Below are 27,417 nucleotides of genomic sequence, written 5' to 3' on the forward strand. Positions count from 1 at the left end.
AAATAGAACTACCATATGACCCAGCCAGCAATCCCACTACTGGGCATACACCCTGAGAAAACCATAATTCAAAAAGAGTCATGTACCACAATGTTCATTGCAGCTCTGTTTACAATAGCCAGGACATGGAAGCAACCTAAGTGTCCATCAGCTGAGTTTGGTTTTAATTGTAGGGAACTGCAAGGAAAAGAAAGACTTGCTTTAAACGTAGATGGAATTGGTAGAGTGTTTCAAGGAGTGATAGAAACAAACAATTATTTTAGAGGCATTAACATCACCGTTTAACAGTTTATTGCAATTGACACTTGAGAGTGTGGTCCTAAGAGAATGAGATTGAAAATCCATTTTGAAGTGAAGACTAGAGAAGCATGGGATCCCATGTCACATGGCTGGTGGGGCCTGGGCCTGGGGACCAAGCCCCTAGTATTGAGCATTGAGGATGAAGGGTAATGACCAAATTGGAAGGATCCTGAACTGCAGATTTCCCACCCTTCATGTCCTAAAGAGAGTGTGAGCTAATCCGATCTTCAGCAGCCAATAGTTGATTCTTGTTACTTTCCTCTACTCATTTGGTTTTGATTCAATTCTGAACTACAAAGTTAATACAGGTTAGTTATTAAGGGTCTATAACAAAGCCTTTACCCTATTTTTCATTTCAGTTGGTAATTAATCATGACTAGAGAGTTCATTTGGACTCAGCCATTCAAAGCGCCATTGATTAAACCTCTAGTTTGGATCTTGAGAAAGCTGTGTGTAGATCTTCTTAGTGACTCTTAGCAGAGGTGCTGAAACTATTCATTTAAAATTAAAATTGAATTCGACTCACCAATTTGTATACTAGCGATTGAGTCTTTCTGTTGATTGCAAAGAGGACTGATTTCCAGTTCAAATTTCTGTTCAAGGTCACCTAAGAAGAAAAAAGAAGAAACACATTGGTAATCGAGAACCTATAAGAATGAGTGTTGATAGTTTTAATGATCTAGTTGGACGAAGTTATCTGGGAATTACTGTTCCCTGCCTTATCACTAGGAACACTTTAGCAACAACTGGCTCTGCCCTTCTCTGGTAGCTTCTGTGAAAATTTAAAATATCAGAGTATCGACGATCATTTACAATAGGCTCATTGTAAATAGGTATGCTCTGGGATTAGAATAAACTTTTGAACAAAAATCTATAAAAACAAGAAAACGAATGGCCAATTTCCTAATATGAGATGGAAGTTCTGGTTTTAAGTTGCAGATTAAGAAAACAGGTTTTATGCTTTTTCCCTCCTTTCACTCTGCCTGACCCTCATCTGGTTTCACCTGAACAACCGGGAATAATTAGTAGGCAGGAAATCGGGACGAGGAAGTAGAAAGATCTCATTTGAAGAGCATCTCTGTAGCTACAAAATTAATCCAAAATAAGGGTCTGGTATCTTTCATTCTTACTCCTTAGAGTTTTACTTAGTGTAAATGAAGGTTAAAGAAAGTATAAAGCTCAGGATGATCCTTCTTTTTAGTGTCTCCATCAGCTAGACCAAAAGAGAAATACATCATGCAAAGCTTTATCAAAGTATTTTATCAATTCTTCCTGAAGGTGAAAAATTGTGCATAATTATTTCGTTGGGAAAAACAATCTGGTTAATCAGTACAGAAGCTGGGTCTCAGAAACACTAGCTGAGTTCACAGTTGTGAATGCACTCCTCTAAACTAGAGGAGAGAAACACATAACATTTATATCGTGCTTACTGTGTGTCAGGCACATTCTAAGCATTTTACCTATTTAATTAATTTAATCCTCATAACAACCTCACTATAACCCCCATTTTACAGATGCGGAAATTGAGATGAAGTGTAGGGAAATATGTTGGCCTAAGGTCCTTCTGCCAGTGAAGAGGGGAGCCTGGATTCTAACCCAGAAAGTCTGGCTTCAGAGGGTCTGCACTTAACCATTGAGCTAGGATCTTTTGAGATGCTACATTTCTGTCATTTTCTCTAAGACTTTAGCCATGGCTCCCTTGGTCTCTTGGGCCCTCGTGATTCTCAAAACTGATGTGAGGAAATCACTTTGGCTTAACTGAGGAGTTCAGGGAAGCCAGATGATAATAGCCTTCTGAGGGCAGGGCATGACACCATTTAATATTAAAATGAATTCTCCTAAAGTTGGTTTTACTCCTCACCTCCCTAGTTCTGTTAATAGTGATTTTTCAGTTAAGTCTGACACTTCGGAGGAGTTGTCTTTGATTTTTCCCTTCCCTCTACCCTCTGTATTGAGGAAGCAAATCCTGTTTATTCCTCTGTTGAAACATCTGTTTTCCCTACTTTCACTCTGCCTGACTCTAGTCTGGTTTCTTTCTTTCTTTTTTTTTTAATTGAAGAATAGTTGATTTACAATATTATATTAGTTTTAGGTGTACAACAGTGATTCAATATTTTTATAGATTATACTTCATTTAAAGTTGTTATAAAATATTGGCTATATTTCCTGTACTGTACATTACATCCTGTACCTTTTTAAAAAAATTTAATATTTATCTTTATTTCTTTGGTTTTTTTGGCCGCACGGCATGTGGGATCTTAGTTCCCTGACCAGGGATCAAACCTGCGCCCCCTGCAGTGGAAGCACGGAGCCTTAACCCCTGGACCACCAGGGAAGTCTCACATCCTTGTACCTTATTTATTTTATACCTAGAAGTTTGTACCTCTTAATCCCCTATCTCTATCTTGCCCCTCCCCCTTCCCTCTCCCCGCTGGTAGCCTCTAGTTTGTTCTCTGTATCTGTGAGTCTGTTTCTGTTTTGTTATATTCATTCATTTGTTTTATTTTTCATATTCTACAGATAAGTGAAAACATACAGTATTTGTCTCTCTCTGTCTGACTTATTTCACTAAGAATAACACCCTCCAGGTCTATCCGTGTTGTTGCAAATGGCAAAATTTCATTCTTTTTTATGGCTGAGTAGTATTCCATTGTATACATACACCACATTTTCTTTATCTGGTTTCTTAATAACTCATTCCGACTTTTTGCTTCTTAGCTAGTTTCTTTAGTATTTCTTCTGCTTCAATTATACACGTTGCCCTAATTGTACTTTCTAAGATGACTCCCATTGCCATGTTCTCTACTTTTAGCCTGGTGTACAGGGGCCTCAACAGATCCTCATATTCTCACCTTCTATGGGACCAATCTGGTCTATGAGGCAGGGGGATGGTCCGCAGTGCTTCTGTCCATTTCTACTCCTCTCTATCTAGACCACTGGGACTGTTTGCAATGACGGAAATGTTCTCTGCACTGCCCACTATAGTAGCCCCTTGAAATCAGATCAAGAAAACTGAGGAACTAAATTTTCCATTTTATTTAATCTAATTAATTTAAATTTAACTAGCTACATGTGCCTCATGTTTATCCTATTGGAAAGTGCAGTCACTACACATCCTTGAATACCCAGCTCAGATTCTGCCATCCTCAGCACTAGGTCTTCTCCTGTGACCTCTACCATAAGAGGTCTTCCAATTGGATCATTTAGTCATTCACTTATTTCAACATATATTTACAAAGCACTGCATATTTCAGACACTTGGTTAATCAATGTAGAGAATACAAAGAGGAAAATTGGAGTTTCTCTCCTCCAGGAACTCTACTGGTTAGTATTTTGAGCCTATGAAACATTAACTATAACTCTTTGCCTCCTTCATGACACCCCCAGTGGGTCTTTGCACATAGGAAAATCACAGCTTTGCTGAGGATTAGACAAGGCTGGAAGCAGATGTTCAATGAAAACTTCTGGGAATCTTGGTTCATTGAGAAATACCAACCTGCAGTTACAATGGGACAGAAATTCTACTTTTTTAAGGCACTGAGGGGATGAGGGTGAATGATGTTTGAATCCTAATATCTGTTCTGAGAATTTAACACTGTCTTCCTAATTCACGGGATCTCATCTTCCTTTCCCCTTCTGTCCCTGACCTTGATTTTAGGGTTTTTCCTTTGCTCAACATCACAAATCATTAAAGATACTTTGGCTGGGACTGTTAGCAGTCTGTGGAAGCCCAAATCCTAAACTGAAATCCAGAAGAAGATTAATCAAAATGATACAAATGGTGCTTTATAGAATTTCTAAAAAAATAATTCAGTATGGAGGACAAGAAGTTTGGATAACCAGAGAGTCTGGTCTTCTCTTAAATAAGCGGAACTTCTGCTAGACCATAAGGCTATTAAATAAAAAGGACCCGACATGCCCTCTGAATTCTCCTTTCTCTGCTAGGAAACATGCTAGAGCAAAGTGTTTGGAAGCTCACCTTTAGAGATCAGAGTTACAAACATTCTAGGTTGTTCTATCTTATAATGCTGCACATGCATATTATTATAAGGACAAGTTTTTGCCAAGACATCTTACAGATTACCTTTATTGGTAGATCCCATTGACTCCACTTAGTTAACAACTTCGACTCACCAGCTCTGTGGGCCTTACCATCTGCCCAAGGGACACGGTCCAGGCCCCAAGTTGCTCATAGTCCAAATAGGGTTCAAGATAAGCAAATGAAAGGGTTAAACTCCAATCAATGCCAACAAGAATGCACGACTGAGTCAAAACCAAGAGGGATAGAGTAGAATCATTGCTTGATCAAGGATGAAGGTCCTAGCCCTTTTCTCGCTATGCTATTTCAATATTTTCTGTATCTTACAGTAAAGAAAGTATTTATCTTACCTAACCTGAAACCTCCTTGCTCTAAATTCATCATATTTCCTTTTGTTTTTCTCTCAGTGGAGATTTTATATCATGGGCAACTAGAACTGTCCTTTTGTTTTCTAACCACTCACACACATTTGAAGTGAAAGTACATAGAGAGGGAGCTCCATGAGTGCTTTTACTCAAAGGAAAGAGATGGGGAGCAGAGCCTTCTGGTCCCACATGAACGCTATCCGTTCTGCTTTGTCTTCTGTCTTTGGGACCATCTCAGTGTCACTGACACATCTTTCTACGGAGGCTTCTCCAAAAGGCTCACTGTTGCTACTTGACCTCCCCATAGAACTGGTATGTGGGACACTTCAGGCTTTATTTGTTCTCAGCCTCTCAGACCTGATCCTGTCACTAACATCGGGGCACTGTTGTGCCTGATAAAACATCCTGAGCATTGAAACCGGGCCTGAAGAAACAAGCTGTGTTTAAAGGCCAAGATCCCACCCACCATCAAGATCCTGCTGTTAATTCATTGCTTTACTTCTGAATGAGGTTAATCTCTTAAAATTTATACCCTAACTTGGGGCCACTTGTCTTTTCACTGTATATATTTGAGAGGATGAACACTGGACAGCTGTGCTCTATTTCATTATTCACTTTATTTAAGAAAGTGAGGGAAAGGAATACAAAAGAAGTCTAAGTCCTTCTGTCAGAGTGGAAAACATTGATCCCAAATGGCATTTAGCCTTTAGGCTGTGCTCAGCTCATAAAGATGAAGGTCAGAGTAAAAATCAAACAGTCCTGCACATTCTTATATCCACAGAGAAAAACCATTAACAAATTATATATATATATATATATATATATATATATATATCTCCCCGTTTTGCTCATTTTTACTGTACCTCATTATTACCTGTTTCCATGGTAAATCAGTGTTATTTATTAATATTTTCAAATTATTTCCAGAAAAGGGCTGGAAGGTTCGCAAGAGGGTTAAAGAGAAAGGCTGGGATAATAAGAGTTGTTGAAAGAACAAATGTCATGATAGATGATCCATTTCCTGTTTTATTAGGATAAATGCCTGAAAGGAGAAGGGGCAATGAAAAATCAGCTGTCGGATCACTACTAACCTTGCCTGTAGAATTCTTCACAGACCCTTTCACTCCATTGCTTGCTCATCTCCCAGATTCTACAAGGATTGCAAATGTCAGCACACTTCAAGGCAATCTGAGAAATGACAGGGCAGGGAGAGATGGTCAGAGGATGATCTTTGAGCAGCAAATGCACCCCAAGCCCAAGGGGCCATCAGACCTGCCAGTCGGCCTCATGGTACCAGGTGTGTATTTATAGAGGCTTCCCTGATGTGCCTCTTCGGGAAACAGCACTTATTCATCTCCGCACAAAACCTTCATTCAGAACTCCCACTTTATAGCAGTGAGAAGGCGAGAAGAGCCATCGTCCAAGGACACGGAGCTACCTGGAGGAGACTTGGGGCAGGCAGGCCAAGGGGAAGCCGTGGCCTGGTTCCTTCTGCGGCTCCACTCCTTGTGGGCAGGGAGGCCGCAGGGGCCCCAGCCAGGCTCAAGTGAGATCATTGGGACCTCACTCTCACAGTAGCCACACTGACCAACTCCGTACATTAAATTATTTGTGTTTGCATTTATATGCCCGTGTCTGTGAGTGTGAACAAGCTCAGACTGCCGCAGAGCCAGGGAGCTAAGTCATATCAAGCCTAGGCGTGTTTGGTTTGCAGAGATAAATCTGGGCCTTCTTGGCTTTGCTCACACTGTTCTGCATCTGGGATACCAGCTTTTGTCAGAGATGCTGACCCTAGGAGGGTTTCCTTGGATTTCCAGAGAAGGAAGTTCTCCCCCTTAACTACCCACTGCCAAGAGCCTATTGTCCAGATGGGCTTCTGGTGGCATGCCCGTCCATCAGCAAGGTCTGTTGGTTTTGCCCGAGTTCTTTGGGATCATAGAACTGCTAGCAGTGCTGGGGTCTGGGAGAGCCTGAATCATATTAAGTTGCAAACCTGGTTGGTTCTTTATTTCCTGGTGAATGGGGACACCAGTACATGTTGGAGTAGGTCAGGGCAGAAGTCCCCTCCAGGTTCCGCCCTTGAGGGATTCGTGTGTGTTAGCAAGCTTTCCTTTTTTTTTTTAACATCTTTATTGGAGTATAACTGTTTTACAATGGTGTGTTAGTTTCTGCTTTACAACAAAGTGAATCAGTTATACATATACATATGTCCCCATATCTCCTCCCTCTTGCGTCTCTCTCCCACCCTCCCTATCCCACCCCTCTAGGTGGTCACAAAGCACCGAGCTGATCTTCCTGGGCCATGCGGCTGCTTCCCACTAGCTATCTGTTTTACATTTGGTAGTGTATATATGTCCATGCCACTCTCTCACTTCGTCACAGCTTACCCTTCCCCCTCCCCATATCCTCAAGTCCATGCTCTAGTAGGTCTGTGTTTTATTCCCGTCCTACCCCTATTCTCAAGTGTCCAGGCCAAATCTTTCAGCTACTCACAACTAGGCTTGAGTCTCTAAAATCAGGCGTCTGTGGCACTCAGGGACGAGAAGACTAGTTTGGGAAGAAAGAAGGAGGGAGATACAGTTTTACAGCTGGGAGGAGGGTATTTCCTTAAAAGGATGGAGCAGTTGGTCAGCTTCCGAAGGCAGCCTAAAGGCATGGAAGGGAAAAAACGGTATGCTTCAGTCTCCCACGTGCAGGTCCACGTCCGTGGTTAAAGCTGGCCTATCTAGATGCATCCAGGATTCACCCATTCAGTCTTTTTGCCAAAAGGAAAGAAGGAAAATGAGAGAAAATGGAAGATCAAGCAAAAGGCTCTGGTTTGGATACCAGGTCAGACTTCTGCTTCCAAGGTCCACTTCTCATCTTGTTCTTTCTTACCTCACAAATGGCTTTTTGCCATGGAAGGAAGCAGAAAGGGTTGGGCTTGATATGATTCAATTCATTCAATTAAACTTAAAATCATTTATTTATTGGTGCCTAAAAATGGTAAGAATAGGTAAACACGTCTGAGCCTCAGAAGAAAATATGAGTTAAGGTAGTAAAAGGAAGTAAAGCAGGGTTTAATTAAATAGGCTTTAGATAAAGGAAGGATACTCGTTTTTCAATTTTTGTTAGTACTATAGTTAACATAATATACTTTTGTATTAAAGAAACAGTTTTCTACATTGCACAGGTATGATAGTGATCAACTTTATATCAAGGCACAAAATGTGGTAGATTCTTACTGCATGCAACTACACAGCAGGGCTATGTTGTGGTGAAGCAGTTACCAAACAAGGAAAAATGGGATATTATCAACTTACTGACGTGAAACCCAGATTTTACTTGCCTGGAAACCACTTAAAAATTTCATGTGTCTCAGAATTTTTAATAAAGTAGGTCACCGCTCTAGCTTACACCATGGGAGATATTTCTTCTCAGATGCATTAAAATGATGGATCATGTCCTTAAGTGTTTTACCCAGTGAGGATGATGACTTCTTTTTGTTGTTGTTGTTTACCTGAAGCATAAAGTGCCTGTCGTGTACATCCTCCAGTCTTAAGTCTTTATTGTGGAGGTGAGCTTTCAATCTGGTCAAAAATTCATTCTGTCTGTTGATGTCTGTTGCCAAGATCAAGGAGCCCAGCTGCTGTTCAATATCCTGTCTGCATCCACAAGAATGAAAGAGAAAACACACACACAAAGCAAATCCCTTTGAGGAGAGTGATTGATTCTGTCATCATCACGTGGCTTGTACTCTCATTTCTGCCTCTGATTCTATTTATTACACAGAAATCCCAGTCCTTGCAGCCCGAGAGTGATTCTTTCACCCACCATCATTTCTGTCCTTGGATGGGATGTATGCCAAGGACTGGACAGAGAGATTGAAACCACGGGTGAACAGAGTTGTGGCAGTTTATACATTCCCATGGTTCCTATGGGTGGGAAGATCGAAAGCCAACGAGAAATGCGTGCTTTAAGGAGGGCACAGAAAGACTCACAGAATCACAGGCATTTGAATTGTGCTTTTTATAGAGTTCAAACCAACTCAAACTTTAAGATTTGCATGGGGAGAGAAATGGGCATGATAATAGTAACAGTAATGAAGACAATAATAGCGACTGATTCTGTGGAATGGAAAGACCCATCAAGGGAACAAAACTGACAGGTTGGAACTTAAAAAAGAATCACAGTTGATTAAGGCACCATTAAAGAGCAGTGGTCAAGCAATATATTGGTCAACAGATGGTATATGGAAAATGGGATATTTTGGAAAAATAAAACAAATCAGAGCTTTTCCTCACATATGGAAAGTAATCAATGGGAGGAATATCCGTACCTATTTTTAAAATTCACCTTTAAAAGTGAAGTATACTTAAGTAGAGAGCATAGAGTACACACATATAATTTAATGAATAAATATCAAATCAACATCTTACAATCACCATCCAGGTCAAGATCTGCCTGCCAGTACCCCAGAAGGTCCTCATTGTGTCTCATCCAACCCCACCTCCCCTCAACCCCTGAAGTAACCACGCTCTTGACCTTTGTTTTAATAATTTCCTTGCTACTTATAACAATTTTACCACCTGTGTATGCATGTTTAAATAATATGGTTTAACTTTAACTGCTTTTGCACATTAAGTTATGTGATAAGTATCAGTTTGCGACTTGCTTCTTTAGCCTAACATATTTCTGAAAGTCACCTAAGTTGATGTGTGAGCTGTCGTTCATCCATTTTCTTGATTATATTGTATTCTATTGTAGGACTATACTTCAATGTATTTATCTGTTCTACTTTTGATGGTAACTTGAGTAGTTTCTAGCTTTTGACTACTATGGAAAAAATGACACAGTAAACACCCTCATGTACCTGCAGTTACACATGTGCAAAGTTTCTCTAGGGACTATAGCCAGGAATAAAATTACTGGATCACAGAGATGTTCATCTTCAATTTCTTAGATATTGCTGATTATTTCCAAAACAGTTGTATACATTTACACTCCAAACAGTAATATATGAGGTTCTCATCGCTTTATAGTCTTACACTTTACATTTTTTTTGCCCGTTTGCCAATGTCACGCAACTCATTATAATTTTTTTTTTTTTTTTTTTTTTTTTTTTTTGCGGTACGCGGGCCTCTCACTGTTGTGGCCTCTCCCGTTGCGGAGCACAGGCTCCGGACGCGCAGGCTCAGCGGCTATGGCTCACGGGCCCAGCCACTCCGCGGCATGTGGGATCCTCCCGGACCGGGGCACGAACCCGTGTCCCCTGCATCGGCAGGCAGACTCTCAACCACTGCGCCACCAGGGAAGCCCCTCATTATAATTTTAATATGAATTTCCTTGATAACTATGAGGTTGGACATATTTTCATGTGTTTATTGGCCATTTCTATTTTTTTGGTGAAGTTTCTATTCTAGTCGTTACCTACTATTCTATAGGGTGGTTTTTGTTTTGCTTACTGCTTCTAAGAGTTTTTAATATATTTTCAATAATGGTCTTTTGTCACTTATGTGTTGCAAATATCTTCTCTCACTCTGTGGCTGGTCTTTCTGTTTTCTTTATGATGTCTTTTGATGAAAGGAAGTCTTAATTTTTAATATAGCTTAACCTATAAATATTTTTATTTAGGTTAATATTTTTCTCCTATTTAAGAAATCCTTCCTACCTCTGATGAAAATATTCCCCTGCATTATATTCTAAAAGCTTTATAGTTTCATCATTAACATTTTTGTTTTTAAGCCACATACCCATCTTTAATCTACTTCTGGACATTAGAAATAATCTCAGAAAATAGGCAATTCACAAAAGAAATTTAAAATGTTCCCAAAATATGAAAAGATATTAAATATTCTTAGTATAACAAAAAATATTAAAACAGCTATGTGATACTATTTCCCACACATTTATTGGCAAGGATTAAAAGTAACTGCTAAATAATATGATAAATTAATTAATGATTGTGATACTTAATGCTGTTGACGATATGGGGAAATCTTCCTTCTTATTCTCTGTTAGTCAGAGTGTAAATTGGTGCAGTGTTCCTGAAGGGTAATTTACGAATTAGTGTTAAAAGCAATAAATATAAATAATTTGACCAACAGTTCATCTACAAATTTACTATGAACATGTTAGTAAAGATACAGTTAGTAAAGATATATGTTATAAAAATGTTTATCCTATTGTTTAAAATAGTGAAATATTCTAGGGAGAAAAATATCACAAGAATTCATAAATAGGAGATTGGTTAAATGAACCATGTTACAAGCATACTATGCAATTATTTCATATGATGATGTATAGCTATACTTATTGACATGGAAAAATACCATGTTTTATTGTTATGTTAAAAAACAGGATACAAAGTATGTAAGACATGATCTCTATGGTCATAGAGAAGAATTTGGAAAGACATATAGGGGAATTATGAATGATTTTCACTTAAAAAATAATTTTCAATACTGTATGAATTCTTTAAAAATATGAATATTTATTAAATTTATAACCAGGAAACATAACTATTTTAGTTAGGTGAAATGTTTCATGAACCAGGTTAAAAGGCAAACTAAAAGCTTCAAATTATATTTACAACATATAACAAATGGTTACTGTAGTTAGAATACAAAAACTTCTTACAAATGAATAACAACACTCATAAGAAAATAGGAAAAGATCAAACGCAAAATTTTGTTCTCTAAAGAAATAACAGTGGCCAGTAAATACATGAAAAATTTTTAGTCTCATTTGTTATCAATGAATCTCTCTCTCTCCTTTTCTTTCTTTCTTTCTCTCTCTCTCTCTCTCTCTCTCTCTCTCTCTCTCTCTCTCTCTGTCAAATCTGCAAATATTTTAAAAAGGTAATAGAGATAAAACTCAATTTTGGTGATGGTACATTGGTAGATTTTCTCATAATCTACCAATGGGAATACAGGTAGATACAGCTTTTTGGAAAAGCAATTTGATAGTATACAACAAGAACCTTAAAAAGTCACACCTTTCTTTCTGATCAATAACTCCTAACCACAAACAGTTTCTGAGAAAATCGAATATCGTAGTTTGGGATAAAAATATATGTTTAAGGATGCTTGTTAAGCATTATTTGTAATGATATAGATTTGGAAATCATCTAAATTCCCAATAGGCAATAGTCAATACAATTTGATGCAATGAAATGCAATACTTTATTTTAGTAGCAGGTTTAATGATATGGAAAAAGACCTTTACAGTTAGTGAAAAATAGCAGGACATACACTATATGAAATAACTTTCCCATTTCTTTAAAATATAGTTGTACTGAAAAACAGACTAAAAGGAAACAAACCAGCCAGGTTAACATTTACTATTCCTGGACTGCCGGATTACCAGTAATCTCATTTTTCTTCTTCATATTAGATTGAATCATATGAAAATGCCATTATTCTACTGTTCTGGGCTCTCAAAAACAGCAACTTCATATGGTGCAAACTAATACTTTTCTGATTTTTTCCTTAGTGTGTACGGTTAACCTGTCTTTCAGAATCAGAGAAATGATTTGAAGGCATTTACGTGAGGATAGGATACTCACTATGAGTAGGATGACTGTAAATTTCATTATAAAGTCCTTTCACATATATTATTGCATAACAGTTTTTCTTCTAGCAAAAGCAATTTATAACACTGTGTTCCACAAAAACATATAAAAATAGAGTATTTTTATTTGGAATCCATAGTGATGAGTAGAAGTATCTTAGGAAATGAATATTAATTGAGCAACGAGCAGGATTAAGGAGGGCGTTACAGGGACAAGTCTGGTCCCAGGTTCTTCCTCCCTTTTTCCTGTCGTTTTATTCCTTCCTGTCTCCTTCTCCTTCCTTCCCTTCTTCTTCTTCTCTCTTTCTTTGGCTTCCTTACCATTCACCTCTTCCTTTCTCCTCCTTCTTACTTGATTTTTTGCTCTAGTTTTTAGTTCTTTTTGCACTTAATTCTTTCGATCTTTGCAATGTATTGTTTTAGTAAAAGGCACGAGTTTTTATTCCATGTGTGAGGATTGGTTTTATTTGGTTTCGGGGGTAAAATGTTATCAGAATTGAAGTTCCTTCCACAAATTCCACTTTCCTCTGGGTGCTAGGAAACAGCATGAGATAGAATCAGCGTGCCAGTGGTAAACTTGCAAGCCCAGAGCATCCTGCCTGCTTTACCAAGAGACACCACGTGGTCCTTGACCTTAAGTTGTGTGCCCTTCAGAAAGAGGGTACAGGGATCTATTTACTTTTCCCCTCCTAGCTACCCTGGGTTCTGTGCATTTGAATAGGAATTAGCGGTGACCTTGGAAGACAGTGCAGCAGCTAAATTAAGGCCAATATGGTACAGCAGCTAAACTGAGGCCAGGTGGAAATGAGGCCATGGTCTTGGATTTAGTAGGACTCGACCTAAATACCCGGGCTAACGAGCAGTGGACCAGGAAGCTAGTATTTCCCTTTCTGTTTAAAATGCAAGAGACATAGGTAAATTCCTGGTGAAAAAAATTACTGGGGCCAATTCAGTTACTTAACAAAAGACATTTTAGAAAAAGAATTCCTGACTTCTCCTTTTGCTAAGACTGGCAATAACAAAACACGCTTTATTGAACTAGGCTTCAATCTAGCTTGGGAACTCCTGTGTTCCTTCTTGATAAATATTTATTATTTGGATCTACACAGGAGGACAATTTTGCTAACATAAAAGACAGGAATTTGGCAAAGCACAGCGTTGATGCCGAAGAGTGTGAAAGCTGAGAGCTGTTTATTATCTCTTTTCCTGACGTTAGGTCCTACACTCTCCAGGCCCTTTCAGAGTTCACAGAGGGATTCTGGTTTCTGGGTTGCTGTAACTGACACCGCATCCCCTCTGACAGGCAACCAAGGCAGCACGGGCCGGAAGCACAGCGGGCTGGCTCCCTGCCATTAACCCTGGCGGTCTCAAGCCCAAGAGAAAGCGGCTTATCTCTAATGTGTGGACATCGGTATGTTTCATCTCTACGCCACTTACGTCATTTCCTTTGGCAAGTGAGCCAGAAGTCTTGATTCTCGAAGCATGCCGATCGTAGATCGCCAGTGGTGATTCTCCAGCACAGACATATTCTAGAAAGAAAGAGAATTAAAACTATAAATGGGGGGAGAAGCCAGATACCGATCTCTCTCGCTGAACACAGCTCGGTGGAGGCCAGTATTTTCCCTCTGGCCAGCTGGTACCTGATGACATAGAGGCAGAGCAGAAATACAAAATAAAACAACCGCAGGCCTATTCTCAAGGCTATAATAATAGTGTGTGTGGGGGTCAAGGCCCCGCTGACCTTCCACCAGAGGGCTGAATGCGGGTCTATTTCTAGCAGCCGCAGTCCTGTCTCTGTCTGGTTTTGAAAGCGCATTCAGGTAACAGTGTAGAAGGAAGAAAGTGTGGCAGTAAAAGTAGGTAGTAATGGATACCGTAGGGCTATGTGCATAATATAATCCAAAATCACACTACTCAACAGAACAGAGGCAGGCCTCACAATCTCTGGTGTGATATGTGCCCCAGTCAATGCAGTCTTGTTTTGGTGGCTTTGTGGTGATTTATTATTGTGGACACTAAAGTCTGAGAACCACTGTCAATAATCTTTGTGATCAATATATCGGCACTTAGCCTATTAGGTCTGGGTTTGAATCTACAGTTGCTTCCTTGTTCAACTATCTTGGTATTTCTTCCTTTGTGGAAACCTCTACTACATCCAATCTCTCCTTTGACCTTAAGTATGCTGCCTGTCTGAACATTAGCTAACCATTTAAATAATGAATATTTCTTACAACCTATTGTGTTTTGTTCTATATTAGCAAACATTATGGCCTTACCACTGACTTCATTTACAGAGAATAGAACTCTTCTAATCCCCAAGAAATCTTTTCCCTTTATTTTCTTATTTATTTATTCATTCTCCATTTTGTTTCAAGAGGTGTTATAAACTTACAAAAAACACAGGAAGGTAGCATTTATTAAAAGTGAGGCTAAATTGTCAAGGCATGGAAGCAACCTAAGTTTCCATCAACAGATGAATGGACAAAGAAGATGTGGTGCATATACATACATATATATGTGGTGTGTATACACACACACACACACACACACACACACACAAGGGAATACCACTCAGCCACAGAAAATAAAGAAATTGTGCCATTTGCAGCAACATGGATGGACTTGGAGGGCATTATGCTAAGTGAAATAAGTCAGACAGAGAAAGACAAGGACAGAGATATCACTTATATGTGGAATCTAAAAAAAAAATACAACAAACTGGTGAATAAAACGAAAAAGAAACAGACTCACAGATGTAGAGAATAAACTAGTGGTTACCAATGGGGAGAGGGAAGGGGGGAGGGGAAGTGTAAGGGAAAGGGATTAAGACGTACAAACTATTATGTCTAAAATAAGCTACAAGATATATTGTATAGCACAGGGAATGTAGCCAATATTTTGTAAATGGCTATACTGGAGTATAACCTTTAAAAACTGTGAACCACTATAGTGTACACCTGTAACATACAGTATTGTACATCAACTATACTTCAGTTGAAAAAAGTAGGGGGCAATTGTGTGATTCTGCTTATATGAGGTACCTAGAGTAGTCAGATTCAGGTTCATGGAGACAGAAACAATGGCAGTTGCCAGGGGAGCTGAGGGAATAGGGAGTTATTGGGTTGCCCAAAAAGTTCGTTCGGGTTTTTCCACACCATCTTATGGACAAACCCGAATGAACATTTTGGCCAACACAACATTGTTTTGTGGGTGCAGAGTTTCAGCTTTGCAAGATGAATTCTAGAGCTTGATTGTGGTGACGATTGCACACAGTGCGAATGTACTTAGTACCACTGAATTGTACACTGAAAAAGGGTTAAGATGGTAAATTTTACATTATGTGTATTTTGCCACAATTAAAAAAAAGTGAGGGGAAAGAAGCAAGGAAAATAATATGGAGACTGAGGAGCCGGGACAGAGAATGAAAACTACTCCATCATTATGCAACCCCACTCTTCTGGCCACTATATCTGTGCCATCCGTGTAATGCTCAGCTTTTTCAGCAAATGGGAAAAGAGAATCCCCCAGGAGTGACACAATCTAGGGTCTATTAGGAAAAAACAAGTTCAAGAAAACTGCAACTATTCTCGGTTCTAAAACCAGGTCATGATTTCTCCCCAGGACTTTGTAGAATGAGTTTCACGAGGTGGATGGAGTCTTATTCCTACTCTCCGTACAGGCTGCTCTATTGCCATGCATTTCTCTTTGCCAAGGAGTCATTATTCCTTATGCACCACTTGACCAGGTTTGAACCTGTGATGAGATTTTGTTACTTTTATCAACCAGTCTATTATCTCCTTTTGGGCATGAGCTACACACAGCAAAAGACAATGTTTATGAGAAATAACATACTAGACTAATTTGTTTTGATTGTAAAGATTTATGAGAGCAGAGAGTGATAGGTTAGTGTGTTGTAACAGATGTTCTATCCCTGCTGTGACATTTAATTCAGTCACTCGTGAGCATTCACTTGCAAGACTAATTCAAGTAGATGTGACATGAGTGCCCTCACGTGAGTTTTTCAAGGGGCCGGAAAACTGTAACAAGACCTAATGATAAATGACGCCATATCCCTGTTGAGTGGAACAAAAGCGTCTGGAGAATTGCCTTAAGCATTGTTATTTATGCCAGCCTGACTTAACATCTTCATTAATAATCTTCCTGAAGACAGAATAAACGGATACTTGGGAAATTTGCTGGTGAAACCATATTTGGAGATGAGCACCAGGAAAATGGGAGGAAATGGAGGGGGCCTGGAAGCTGGCACCGAATAAAAGAAAATAGCATACATATTACAAACACAACCTTTCATGGAGCTGTCATTATAAATAAAAGTATGTTTTGGCCAGAATTGTGTTGGAGGTAGGGGTACTCCACTGGATGCAGAAGAAGAAAAGAAGAGCAGTTTAGGGAGGGGGGATTAACATTTCTGAAGCACCCACTGTGTGCCAGGCCCTTTACATGATCTCATTGAATTCTCACATAACTGTCTACTGTTTTAATCATTAACTCACAGCAAATGAAGCCCCAGGTTTCTCTGAGAGGCCATAGAGCTAGTCCGTAACTGAGAAAGGCCTTCAACCCAGGTCTGCCAGGCATCGAGACCTGAGCTTTGCACACCTCCACTTGCTGTCTCCTAAGAATTACCTCTGCTCACCCACATCCAAGCATTCAGAAGCCTGACATTTATAAACTGATGAATGCCTACAGTTATATTTAATTTTCCCCCAAATCATCTATAGTCGCTGCTTTAAAAGTCAATGGTTGATTGTTTTAATTAGATGTTAGTTTCTAAATCCACACTGGAATCTTTGCACATACCTCCAAATTTGGTGTCACTTCAAAAAAACTTGTAGTTTGAGCGTGTTATGGGTTGAGGAGATTTAGATTGTCCTGGGGGAGAATTCGTCCTTCAGCCACTCTCGACCCTCACATCTGAACGGTCTCTGAGTTCTGTTGGTTCTTCCATCATGGCGTCTCTTATACCCATCCCTTCATTTCACTGAAGTGACCATATCTTAGTGCTTTATTATCCTTAATTATCCTTCTTTCTATTCATCCTCTCTACAACTTCCAGAATGTGACTTGTTTATCTGACAAAATTTTTTACCATCTCCCTAATCATCGGTTGAAATATAAACTAATATTTTTTGAACACCTCCTAATATGCCAGGTGCCATGGCAGGCACTGGGGGTCTAAAGGTGAATAAGACAAAATTGCGGCCCTCAAGGAGCTCACCTAACTTCAATATGATTGTGCCATCTGCCTTCTCCCATGCCCTGCTCCAAACTCTACCTTGGTGTCCTATCAGATAAATTAAGCTTAACTCCTTAGCTCGGCATTCAGTGCTCCCTAAAACTTGTCCCAACTCTCATTCCGTTCCTATGTTTGAGATAATTGAATACCTTTACCTTTCCTTTCCTACAAAGGTCTTATAGTCCAAATAAATGACACCATATTAATAAAACTATCACTTATTATTGACATTATTAAATTATTAATACATGAAAATGTCCTTTCCTTTTGCCACTTTCATGCGTTTCAAGGTAGTTTATGTTCCTCAAACTCCTCTATGTTTCCTTATCAAACTAAAACCTGTCTTCCAAAGTCCAATTCAAACACTCCATCCACAAAGCACCTGGAATGAGTCCAGTTAGAGGCGAACTTGCTCTCCTCTGAGTCCTATAGCTCTTTTTCTCGGCATTCCTGAAGTCCTGAGGCCAGTTGGTCTCAGTCCCGTTGATGTGTGTGACAGTTGTGTATGTACTTCGTGTTCTTCTTACTAGATTATAAACTGTATGTGAGCAGGAACCCTGCCTCGTTCCTTTTGTATCCACTCAACTGTGTGCCTTGCACAGAGAAAGTGCTTTCTATTAATTTGAGAAGTATATAACTGAACAAATAACTTGACTTCATTTGGCAAACATATTGAACACTTACTATGTTCCAGGCACTGTAATATGTGCTTGGAATATATCAGTGAACAAAAGAGACAGAGAACTAGAGGTAACAGGGATAGAGAGACATAGATAAAAACCAATAAGCACAAGAAATACTTTGGAAAAAAAAGTATAGCATCCAGAAGATAGCAAATGCATGGAAAGAAGGAAAAGTAGAGCAGAATAATGGGAATTTGAGAGTCTTTGGAGGGGTGGGATGGGGAAGGTAAAGTAGTCAGGGTAAGAGGTGAGATTAGAGCGAAGACTTGAAGGTAGGAGGGAGCTCACCATGCTGATGAGGGAAGACTGTTCCAGAGAAAACAGCTGAAGTAAAGGCCCCCAAGGGGGAGCAAACAGCTGTGAGGTCCCTGTGCAGCGAGGGAAGAGAAGTATCGGTACAGGAGTTGGAGAGGTAATTCGAGACCAGGTCATGTGTGGTCTTCCCGCCACTGTAAGGATTCTGATATTTACTCTGAGAGAAATAAGGATCCACTGCAGAAGTTTGGGAGGAATGAAGTTATATGACTTAACCGTAAATGAGATCACTTTGGTTGCTATGTGAAAATAGACTTTGGTAGGGGATAAGGGTAGAAATAGGTGTAGAAGGTTGGGGGAGAGGGCAGTTATCCAGGCAAAAGCTGATAAAGGCGTGGCCGAGGAAAGTGGAGGTGGTGAGATGGTTGATTTCTGGATCTGCTAGGATGGCTCAGTGTTTAGAGGAGTCTCATCGTTGTCCAGAATAAAGATAACATTCCCCAACCTCCTTTACAGCTAAGTGGAATCATCAAGCTAAATTCTGACCTATTAAATGTAAGCAGAAATGTTGTGTGGGATTTTAAGGAAAGTTGTTTAAAGGGAACTGTTTCATCTGGGAGAGGCTTCTTTTGCTTTATCCCTTCCTTCCTTCTCACTGTCTGGAATGCAGCAGGAATGGCTAGAGCTCCAGCAGCTAGCTGGGCAATGAGGACAAGTGTCATACCCCAGTGATAGCAGATTGAAGAACTGAAAGGATCTTGGGTCACTCATTCTTAATTTTGTGAAGCCACCACGCCTACCCTGGACTGCCAATATCCAATCGTCTTTTATAAAGGATAGAAACAAACTTCTACCCTTGTTTAAGTCACTAACACACCACATTATTTAAAGTTGCTTTATTATCTTCTATATCATCCCAAAAGAGTTGATATAAGACCTTTTCAATGTCTTAATCTACAATAATGCTTGGTTTTTGCATAAGAATCATAATAAAGAATTTTATAACTCTGAAAAAGAGTGAGGTGAGTTCACCTTAGTAAAGTCTGAAACGCACGCGTGGGCTCACGCGCATCTGCGGGAGGGCATGCACACACAAGCACACGCTTCTTATTTCTGAGATCAAACATTGCCATCTGCTAGGAAAGACTTTCCTGGTTCTCCAAACAGAACTGACAGCTCTCTCTTCTAGCTCCCCATTCCCAACCCGAGCTTCTATCCTACTGTCCAAAACACCTTATAACAACTTGGTTCACTGGCCTTGCTCCTACATATAAGTAATTTTCACATGTTTTTGTTCATTTACTCTTAAAATAGTCTTGAAAAATTATGGTCTCCCTATACTTTTAAATATTGATATCTAAAATCACAAATTTCTATGGTAACGAAAGATGTAATAATGTCTTGCATTTTTGTGAATATTGGTGTTTTAATATAAAATCATTATATAACTCTTTTATGCATTAAATGTATCTAAGGGAATCAAAATACCGATGGCATTTAATACCTATGAATCACATGTTTAAGAAAACACATGAATAATTTACTCTTTAAGTCAAAAATTTTAAATTGATTTTTTTCCCTCTAGAACTTATATTTCCATTCTATTTCCCCATAGAATTTTATTTTAATGTAATATGTTTTGATGTGTGAAATTCTTTCATCATCACCCTATCCTATCTCTCTGAAACAAAAATAAGTATTGATATATAAATTGAATCTTTAATTCAACAACTTTACGTAACATCAGGCTCTAAGTAGTAAATATTTTTCCAGCTTGGGTTTACAATGCAATTGCTATTGGTAACTAATTGGTGAAAATACACGTATACTGCAAATTTGGAAAACATTATGCTTAAGAATAAAAATGTTTTGGGACTTCCCTGGTGGCGCAGTGGTTAAGAATCTGCCTGCCAATGCAGGAGACACGGGTTCAAGCCCTGGTCTGGGAAGATCCCACATGCCGCAGAGCAACTAAGCCCGTGCGCCACAACTACTGAGCCTGAGCTCTAGAGCCCGCGAGCCACAACTACTGAAGCCCGCGTGCCTAGAACCCGTGCTCCACAACAAGAGAAGCCACCGTAATGCACACCGCAACGAACAGTAGTCAGAAATAAATAAATAAAAAGAAGAAAAATGTTTTGACAATGCATTTATTCATGAGATGGCTGGGAGCATTATAGTACCTAAGTTATAAGAGATTTCCTTGAATATTTTTAGTTGTTCCTTTGGTATTTGTTCACTCTGGGGCAATATACAACATTAGTGCAATTGGAGCAAGATGCAATATGCAGAATGGATAAGAGATATGTCTTTCTTTTGTACAGTGGGAACAGGGTAACTGTGAAAGAGGAGTGGAAAGTAGAACTGGCTTGACTGTCCTGCAAGCACATTCCACGTAGGTCAGTTTAAGGAGCTGAAAATGAATTCTGTTAGCACTATTCATGCCTGTGTACTCCTGGGAAAGTCTTCGCATATCCCCATGGGCACACACGCCTGGTTTGAAGCTGCTGCCATACATGATTGCCATTGAGAACAAGGAGCATATCTTATTCATCTTTGTGCACCAGTATGTGGCGCAGTGCCATTTAAATAACTAAATATTTGTTGAATGGATACTAAGTAATTAACCTCCAAAACCCCAAAGTTCCGTAAGTGCAAAAGTTTAAGTAACTGTATAAGTAACAGAGTCCTGTTAATTTTTTGGTCAATAGCTGATAAAAGCCAGACTTGGAATCTTCTGCCGTGAAATCCTTAGACTCAGGTAAAAGTCAAAGAGATTTTAAAATTATTATAGCGATGGGCTCTCTCACTATTCGCTCACAGATGACAAGGATCAGGTAAACAACTCCAGAAATAACATATATCAGATAGCATTTGTCAATTGCAAGATAAACAAATAAGAAGATCATTATAAAGAATTTTCCACGATGCTTCTCAGTCTTCATGGTGTACCCTTGATGTAGGGAAGTAATAATGCAATAATCAGCACAAGTACCTACTAAGTGGACAGTACGGGGATATGCTTTCTCATCTGTGTGCTGCTGTCTCTCAGATTTCCCCTCTGGGTCCCTGTGTGTGCTCACTGTGGCCAATATTTCTCATTTTTCAGTGTTACTCAGGTTCTGTCTTTCTTGCTGCATGGGTCCAAACTGTGCATCCATCCGTCTCTCCATCCATCTATCCATCCACTTACTCATCCAGCAAACGTCCCACCACCCAACGAATATTCACTAAACATGAGGACTGTGCCAGATGCTGAGGATACAGCAGCGGACGAGGTAGGTGCCTAGAAGCTTACAGGCTATGGGCCATATGGATGTCTAATCAGGAAACGGCAGTTTAGAGAGATAAACACCGTGATAGGGGAAGTAAGAGAGGGCTGTGAAATCATATAAGCAGGGGCATGGAAGATGGATTTTTAAAGAAAAAGAAGGCTTTTCAGGAGGAAGATCTGTCCAAGTTGGGATCAAAAGGATGAGTAAGTTAGAGAGGAGTCCGAGAATGCAGGCAATACAGAAACTATAGCACTGCCATGTTTACATTTCATTCAAACAGGCAGAAAGGAGAAGAGCATGTGTGTGAAGACCTGGAGCAAGAGGGACACTTTATATCTTCCCTCCCTGTTTTATTTATTTTTTAATCATTAGAAATGATCACTTTCAAACATACTATATATTTTACTTATTTTCTGATTCCCCTAGTAGAAAGCAGGGAGTTCTATTTGTTTTGTTTATCTTCTGTACTGCCAGCACTTGGCACATATGTCGGCTCTGGGATTCTGAAAGTGGTTCAGACTGGATGATGCATAGAGCCTGGGAGAGTAATGGTGGGAAGGGAAACTGGAAAGTGCAGTGAGGGTCAGATCATAATGAGGCTTGTAAACTGGGTTGAGGTATTTGGACTTAACCCCGAGGGCAATGGGCTTTTAAGCAGGCATCTAAGTGTGACAGCTGAGTTTCAGGAAACTCATTCTGGCTGCACAGTGGCGGAAGGGTTGGAGACAGGCAAGGCTGAGTGTAGATGACAGGATGCCCTCCTCTAGGGGAGGATCTGGCATGAGGAGGCTGGGAGGTACTGGTATTTCATAGGCAATGGCCAAATTATCTTTGTCTTTCTTAAGAGGGAGGTGGCTCTGCTCCTACAGACTCACTGGCTTTCACAGCAGCTCAAAGACCAATATCAGCAAAAGGCAGACTGGAAAAAAGAAGATGCTTATCAGAAATGCTCATGGAGATCTGAACATAGGATGAGATGATATTGCTTTAATATCCATTTAAATCCCAGCACTGTTTTGGAATCCCACAGTAGGTACAACATCCCTCTACTTTCAGAAGCAGCAGCTCAGCAATTTCACATCATTCCAATGAGAATGTGTTCTAGTGTCACAAACTCTTCATACCTGTAGTTTTATTAGTAAGAATAATCTTCCCTGTAAAGTTGAGAGAGTAAGCACCCACCTTTGCGGCAACGAAACCTACCAGAATTTATTTTGAACAAAATAAAACTCTTCAAACCCCTACTGCAAAACCTTTATTTCCCCTTTTATCTGAATAATCAAGTATTATCCACCCTAAGAACAAAACAATCTCTTTGTTCTAGAATAACAACACATCTGCCATTTAATAAACCACCAACACAGGTTTTCAAATTAAACCGAGAGTCTCTTTGTCAAAGAGAATCTGGCAAAACAGATTTGCTATCATACAAAGCAGCTTTAAACTGTTGTTGTTTTTTTCTCCTATTTATTGGACACTTTCTTTGATTAAAATACTTAGAATGATGTTGATAAACTGAGTCTGGTGTACAACAGGACTCAGAGTTAATTATACCTTTTAAACCAGCGGAGGCAGGAAGAAAACAACAGGAACATAGTCTGTGTTTTCATTTTAAATTGCTCACGAAACCGGGAAGCAAGACTCCAGAAGATAATGAAGTCACTGAGTTCTTCCCTAACAAGCCCAGTGGTGTCCTTGGTAATGCTGCAAGGGCCCCAGCCCAGGAGGTCTCAGAGGAACAGAAGCTCCTTGAGTCCTAAACAAGACCTCCGCCCTTGAAGAAACTATAGCACTGCCATGTTTACTGCCTGTTGGAAGATGTCTTTCTCTTGTTTGATCTGCATCTGCCGAAGACACTGCCCTCACAAGGAGCCCAAACATTGATTGCTGTCCACGGGGCAGGCCTGTGTTCAGATCAGGGCCATGGATGTGCCACATGCCAGCTACCTCACTATGAACAGTGGAAACTTTGGGAAACAGAAAATCAAATTTGAACCTCCTTTTTACAATTTTCACTCCACTTGCCAAAAACACCTTTCATGAGGCAGAAATCATGAGGTTACATATAATCTTTGCAATTGCGTGTTTGAGTAGAGGTCATAGGACCATATGGAAGGAACATGTCTCCTGGCTCTAACTTCATATTTATGGTGCAGAGTCATTAAGAATAAAAAGTGGTTAAAAATGCTGGCCTCTTCTAAGTGCTTGTGATAAGTGACCAAGAAAAATGATTATAAACTTCTGCAAGACAAATAGAGAATGTAATAAATACAATGTTTCATGGAACAACTAATTATTAATTATTTTATTCATTAGGTTGTTCTGTCACTAGTTAATATGCAGTTGGGCCCTATCAAAAGGAATTAACTTTTTTATATGGTTTATTACAAGATATTGAATATAGCTCCCTGTGCTATACAGTAGGTCCTTGTTGTTTATCTGTTTTATATACAGTAGTGTGTATCTGCTAATCCCAAACTCCTAATTTATCTGTTCCCCCCGGTTCCTCTTTGGTAACCATAAGTTTGTTTTCTATGTCTGTGAGTCTGTTTCTGTTTTGTAAATAAGTTCATTTGTATCATATTCTAGATTTTAAATTGAACCGAAAGCAATTCCTTTTGCAATTGTAATAAGCAATATCATGTCTGATTTAACACTTACTTTGCAGAACTGCTACACCCACATGTTGGAGGATTGGAGGGTGGAGGGACAGAAAATAGATTCTCAGCTGTATCTCTCACATGCTGTTAGGTACCCTCTTAGTCCACCACGGACACCTGGACTGCTTCCAGTCTGATGAGAGTGATGCCAGGTGGAAATGCCTTTATGGTCTTCATGTTGAACTTGGGTTGCCAGTTCAGCTAGTGAGTCTGGCCCAGACAGGACAATGGGAGAGAGCCCTTTAACTTGGCCTTCACTCCAGCTGCCCTGGCCCTCTCTTTATCTCAGGGCAGAAGCACAGGCTGGGTCTTATGCAATTATCTTCTTATTTATTAGAACTAAAAGAGCACAGCCAACAAAAGGAGGGAGAGGAAGCCCTCTTCCATTTTATCTCATTTATAGTAAGTCTGGATTGTACAAAGTCACGCACAGGGTGTTCTCAAAGCCCCATAATTCCTGGCACATCTTCTTGGCTATTCTCGTTGACCAAATGTGTGTGCATGTGCATGTACAGTTTTTGTATATATATATATATATATATATATGTGTGTGTGTGTGTGTGTGTATATATACACACACATACATTACACAATATATGTATATGTATTGTGTAATATATATGTATATATATGATGTGTATATATATTTTTTCACTCATTATCACAGTTCTTAATATTTTCTGGATTTATAACTAACTCATTTAAAAATGTAAGTCATGGGGCTTCCCTGGTGGCGCAGTGGTTGAGAGTCCGCCTGCCGATGCAGAGGACGCGGGTTCGTGCCCCGGTCCGGGAGGATCCCACGTGCCGCGGAGCGGCTGGGCCCGTGAGCCATGGCCGCTGAGCCTGCGCGTCCGGAGCCTGTGCTCCGCAACGGGAGAGGCCACAACAGTGAGAGGCCCGCGTACCGCAAAAAAAAAAATGTAAGTCATGGAACCTCTCCCTAGAAAAATGTGTATAGGTACGTCATCTGAATCTGCATATGGTTTCCTGAAAGCTTATTTATGTCTCAACCAACAGGCCCTTGGTAGGCTACAAGGCTGTATTTCCAAAGATTTTAAAGTATCATGTGTTGTTAAAGATCTTGCTGAGTTGATATTTTATGTAACACGATTTTTTTTTTCTCAAAATTGAAAACCTAAAGAGTTATGCCAGTTCTTCACTGACAACTTAATGCGAAATGAAGATTTTCTGACCCAGATCACATTCTGTACAGCTAATCTACAGTGTCTACAAAAGAGAGAATATATACTTCATCATAACATGCCCAAGTCATTGAACAGAGAGCAGGGGCCATTCATGACAGGACTACACTCAGCTCAAGGCCACAGAAACAGTCCATTTGCAGTTACTCTGGGGTTGTGGGTTTTCATCCCCAAAGTACACCAGTTTATGCTGCCTTTGGTGTCACACTCTCTGCCCTGCTACTCAAAATGTTACTCACACTTCAAGGCCCAGTTTATATTACTCTCCCTCCATGAGGTTTATTTTTGTTTTTTGTTTTAATTTTTTTTATTTCCAGAAACCATCTGCAGAATCAATTTCTCTTTCGCCTCTGTCTTCCCATCACATTTTGTTTGTAGCTAACTACCGTAGAGCACTTAGCAAAGGCTCTCCCACCTTAAGCTATTGATACATGTCTATAACCTTCCTGTCTCCCTCACTGCGACAGGAGAACCTGGAGGAGAGCTCTTACTTTCCTGCACATCACAGGTGATCAATATGAATTTTAGAGGCAGTTTGTGCAGTGCTTAGGCACATTTGGCTCTGGAGATAAAAGTCTTGAGTTCTAATTCCACCTCTGCTATTAATTAGCTGTTTATTTTCAGGAAAACCCACTTAGATTTCCTGAAAACAATTTTCCTCTTTCTGGAAAATAGGTTATGATGATAGTACCCACCTAACTGGGCTATCGTGAAGATTAAATAATATAATAGATAAAATCACTTAGCCCAGTGTTTGAATCATAGTAAGTGTTGAATAAAGGTTAGTTATACAATTCATTGAACTGAAGCTTAAAGGGAATTTTCTTTATCTTTTTGGAGCTCCTTCATATAGTTAATAAGAACGGTATATAGCCAAATGTAAAAGCCATCATATATATTTTTTTGGACAAAATTAAAATCTCATATTATTTTTAGGTCCTCTTAACAATTTTTACTTTAATATGTAAAGTCCCAAGTTGGCTGATAAAAGTTTCATCTTTTATACTAGCCAGCTCTAGGATATTGGAAGTATCTTTATGACATTAAGTGATACTGGTTTGCACTCAATACTGTTCCTAAAACTTAGAGACATGGATCTCTAGCCTCCAAGAGAGCCTAAGACCATTTGAGCAGGGGACTGATGAAGACAGTCTCTTGAATGTGGTTTTTGAGTCCTATATGCCAACTTCTGTCTAGTCATTATCGAGAGGATCCTTCTCTTTCCTATCGAGCATCAAGCCAGACAATTGAGATGGATAAATTCACTGCTAGAAAAAAAATAATAGCTCACTTTACTGTTGTAACATCTTTGGATACAAAGAACAGCATGGGTAAATTTTGTCTTCAGAGGCTTTAAAAAAAAGTTGTTTCTAGGTATGTATACAGAGATATACATGCATATCTTTGGCTAACTCCTCTAAACTTTTTCAAACTGGGATTAAGTTTTCTTGGATTTTGCACATCTTGAGCATCTGAGTTTGAACCAATGTCCAAGGGCAGGGATTATATTTTATTTATCTTTGTACTCCTAGATCCTAGTATATCATCTAATGCATGCAATAAATAGTTGCTAGTTCAAAATATACAAGACTGTATGTTGCGTTGAAAAGGCTGCAGAATTTGGTTGTATAGGAACGTTTATTTTTAACAAAGAGATTAAATATTATTAAAAATTATCTGCCCTTCAAAAGTTTGAGTAAGGAATCCATTTATCTGAGAACATTTTTAGTATATGAACAAGTAGATTGCAGTATCTTTCTTTTGAGAATCAATTTTTGTTAATTAGCAGTGAGTAGTTAATGAAATTCTACATTCTTGTTTTTTACA

General features: G+C 39.4%; 2 protein-coding genes across 6 annotated transcripts in view; one reads left to right on the forward strand and one right to left on the reverse strand.

The window, feature by feature from the left end:
• The window catches only part of MTFR2 (mitochondrial fission regulator 2), a 100,440-nt gene that overhangs the window by 72,019 nt on the left and 1,004 nt on the right, over nt 1-27,417 (forward strand). Inside the window, exons 8-9 of one of the 3 annotated variants that reach the window (XR_008618337.1) lie at nt 21,560-21,728; nt 25,152-25,308. Coding sequence is in view for 2 of the 3 variants with exons in the window: in XM_024122648.2 (XP_023978416.1) it covers nt 21,560-21,709 (150 nt within the window). In the remaining variant the exon portion in view is untranslated. Of the gene's footprint in view, nt 1-21,559; nt 21,729-22,570; nt 24,929-25,151; nt 26,250-27,417 lie in introns of those variants that run through there. The other 2 variants (XM_024122648.2, XM_024122647.2) reach the window with 2 other exon arrangements.
• Nucleotides 1-27,417, reverse strand: part of PDE7B (phosphodiesterase 7B) — a 353,515-nt gene that overhangs the window by 4,507 nt on the left and 321,591 nt on the right. For all 3 annotated transcript variants that reach the window (XM_028494410.2, XM_007116265.4, XM_007116266.3), the window contains 4 exons: nt 13,693-13,784; nt 8,204-8,348; nt 5,796-5,892; nt 827-907 (listed from right to left, as the gene is read on the reverse strand). In XM_028494410.2, coding sequence (XP_028350211.1) covers nt 827-907; nt 5,796-5,892; nt 8,204-8,348; nt 13,693-13,784 — 415 coding nt within the window. The remainder of the gene's footprint in view (nt 1-826; nt 908-5,795; nt 5,893-8,203; nt 8,349-13,692; nt 13,785-27,417) is intronic.

The sequence above is a fragment of the Physeter macrocephalus genome, chromosome 10 (assembly GCF_002837175.3).
Source record: "Physeter macrocephalus isolate SW-GA chromosome 10, ASM283717v5, whole genome shotgun sequence".
NCBI lineage: Eukaryota > Metazoa > Chordata > Mammalia > Artiodactyla > Physeteridae > Physeter > Physeter macrocephalus.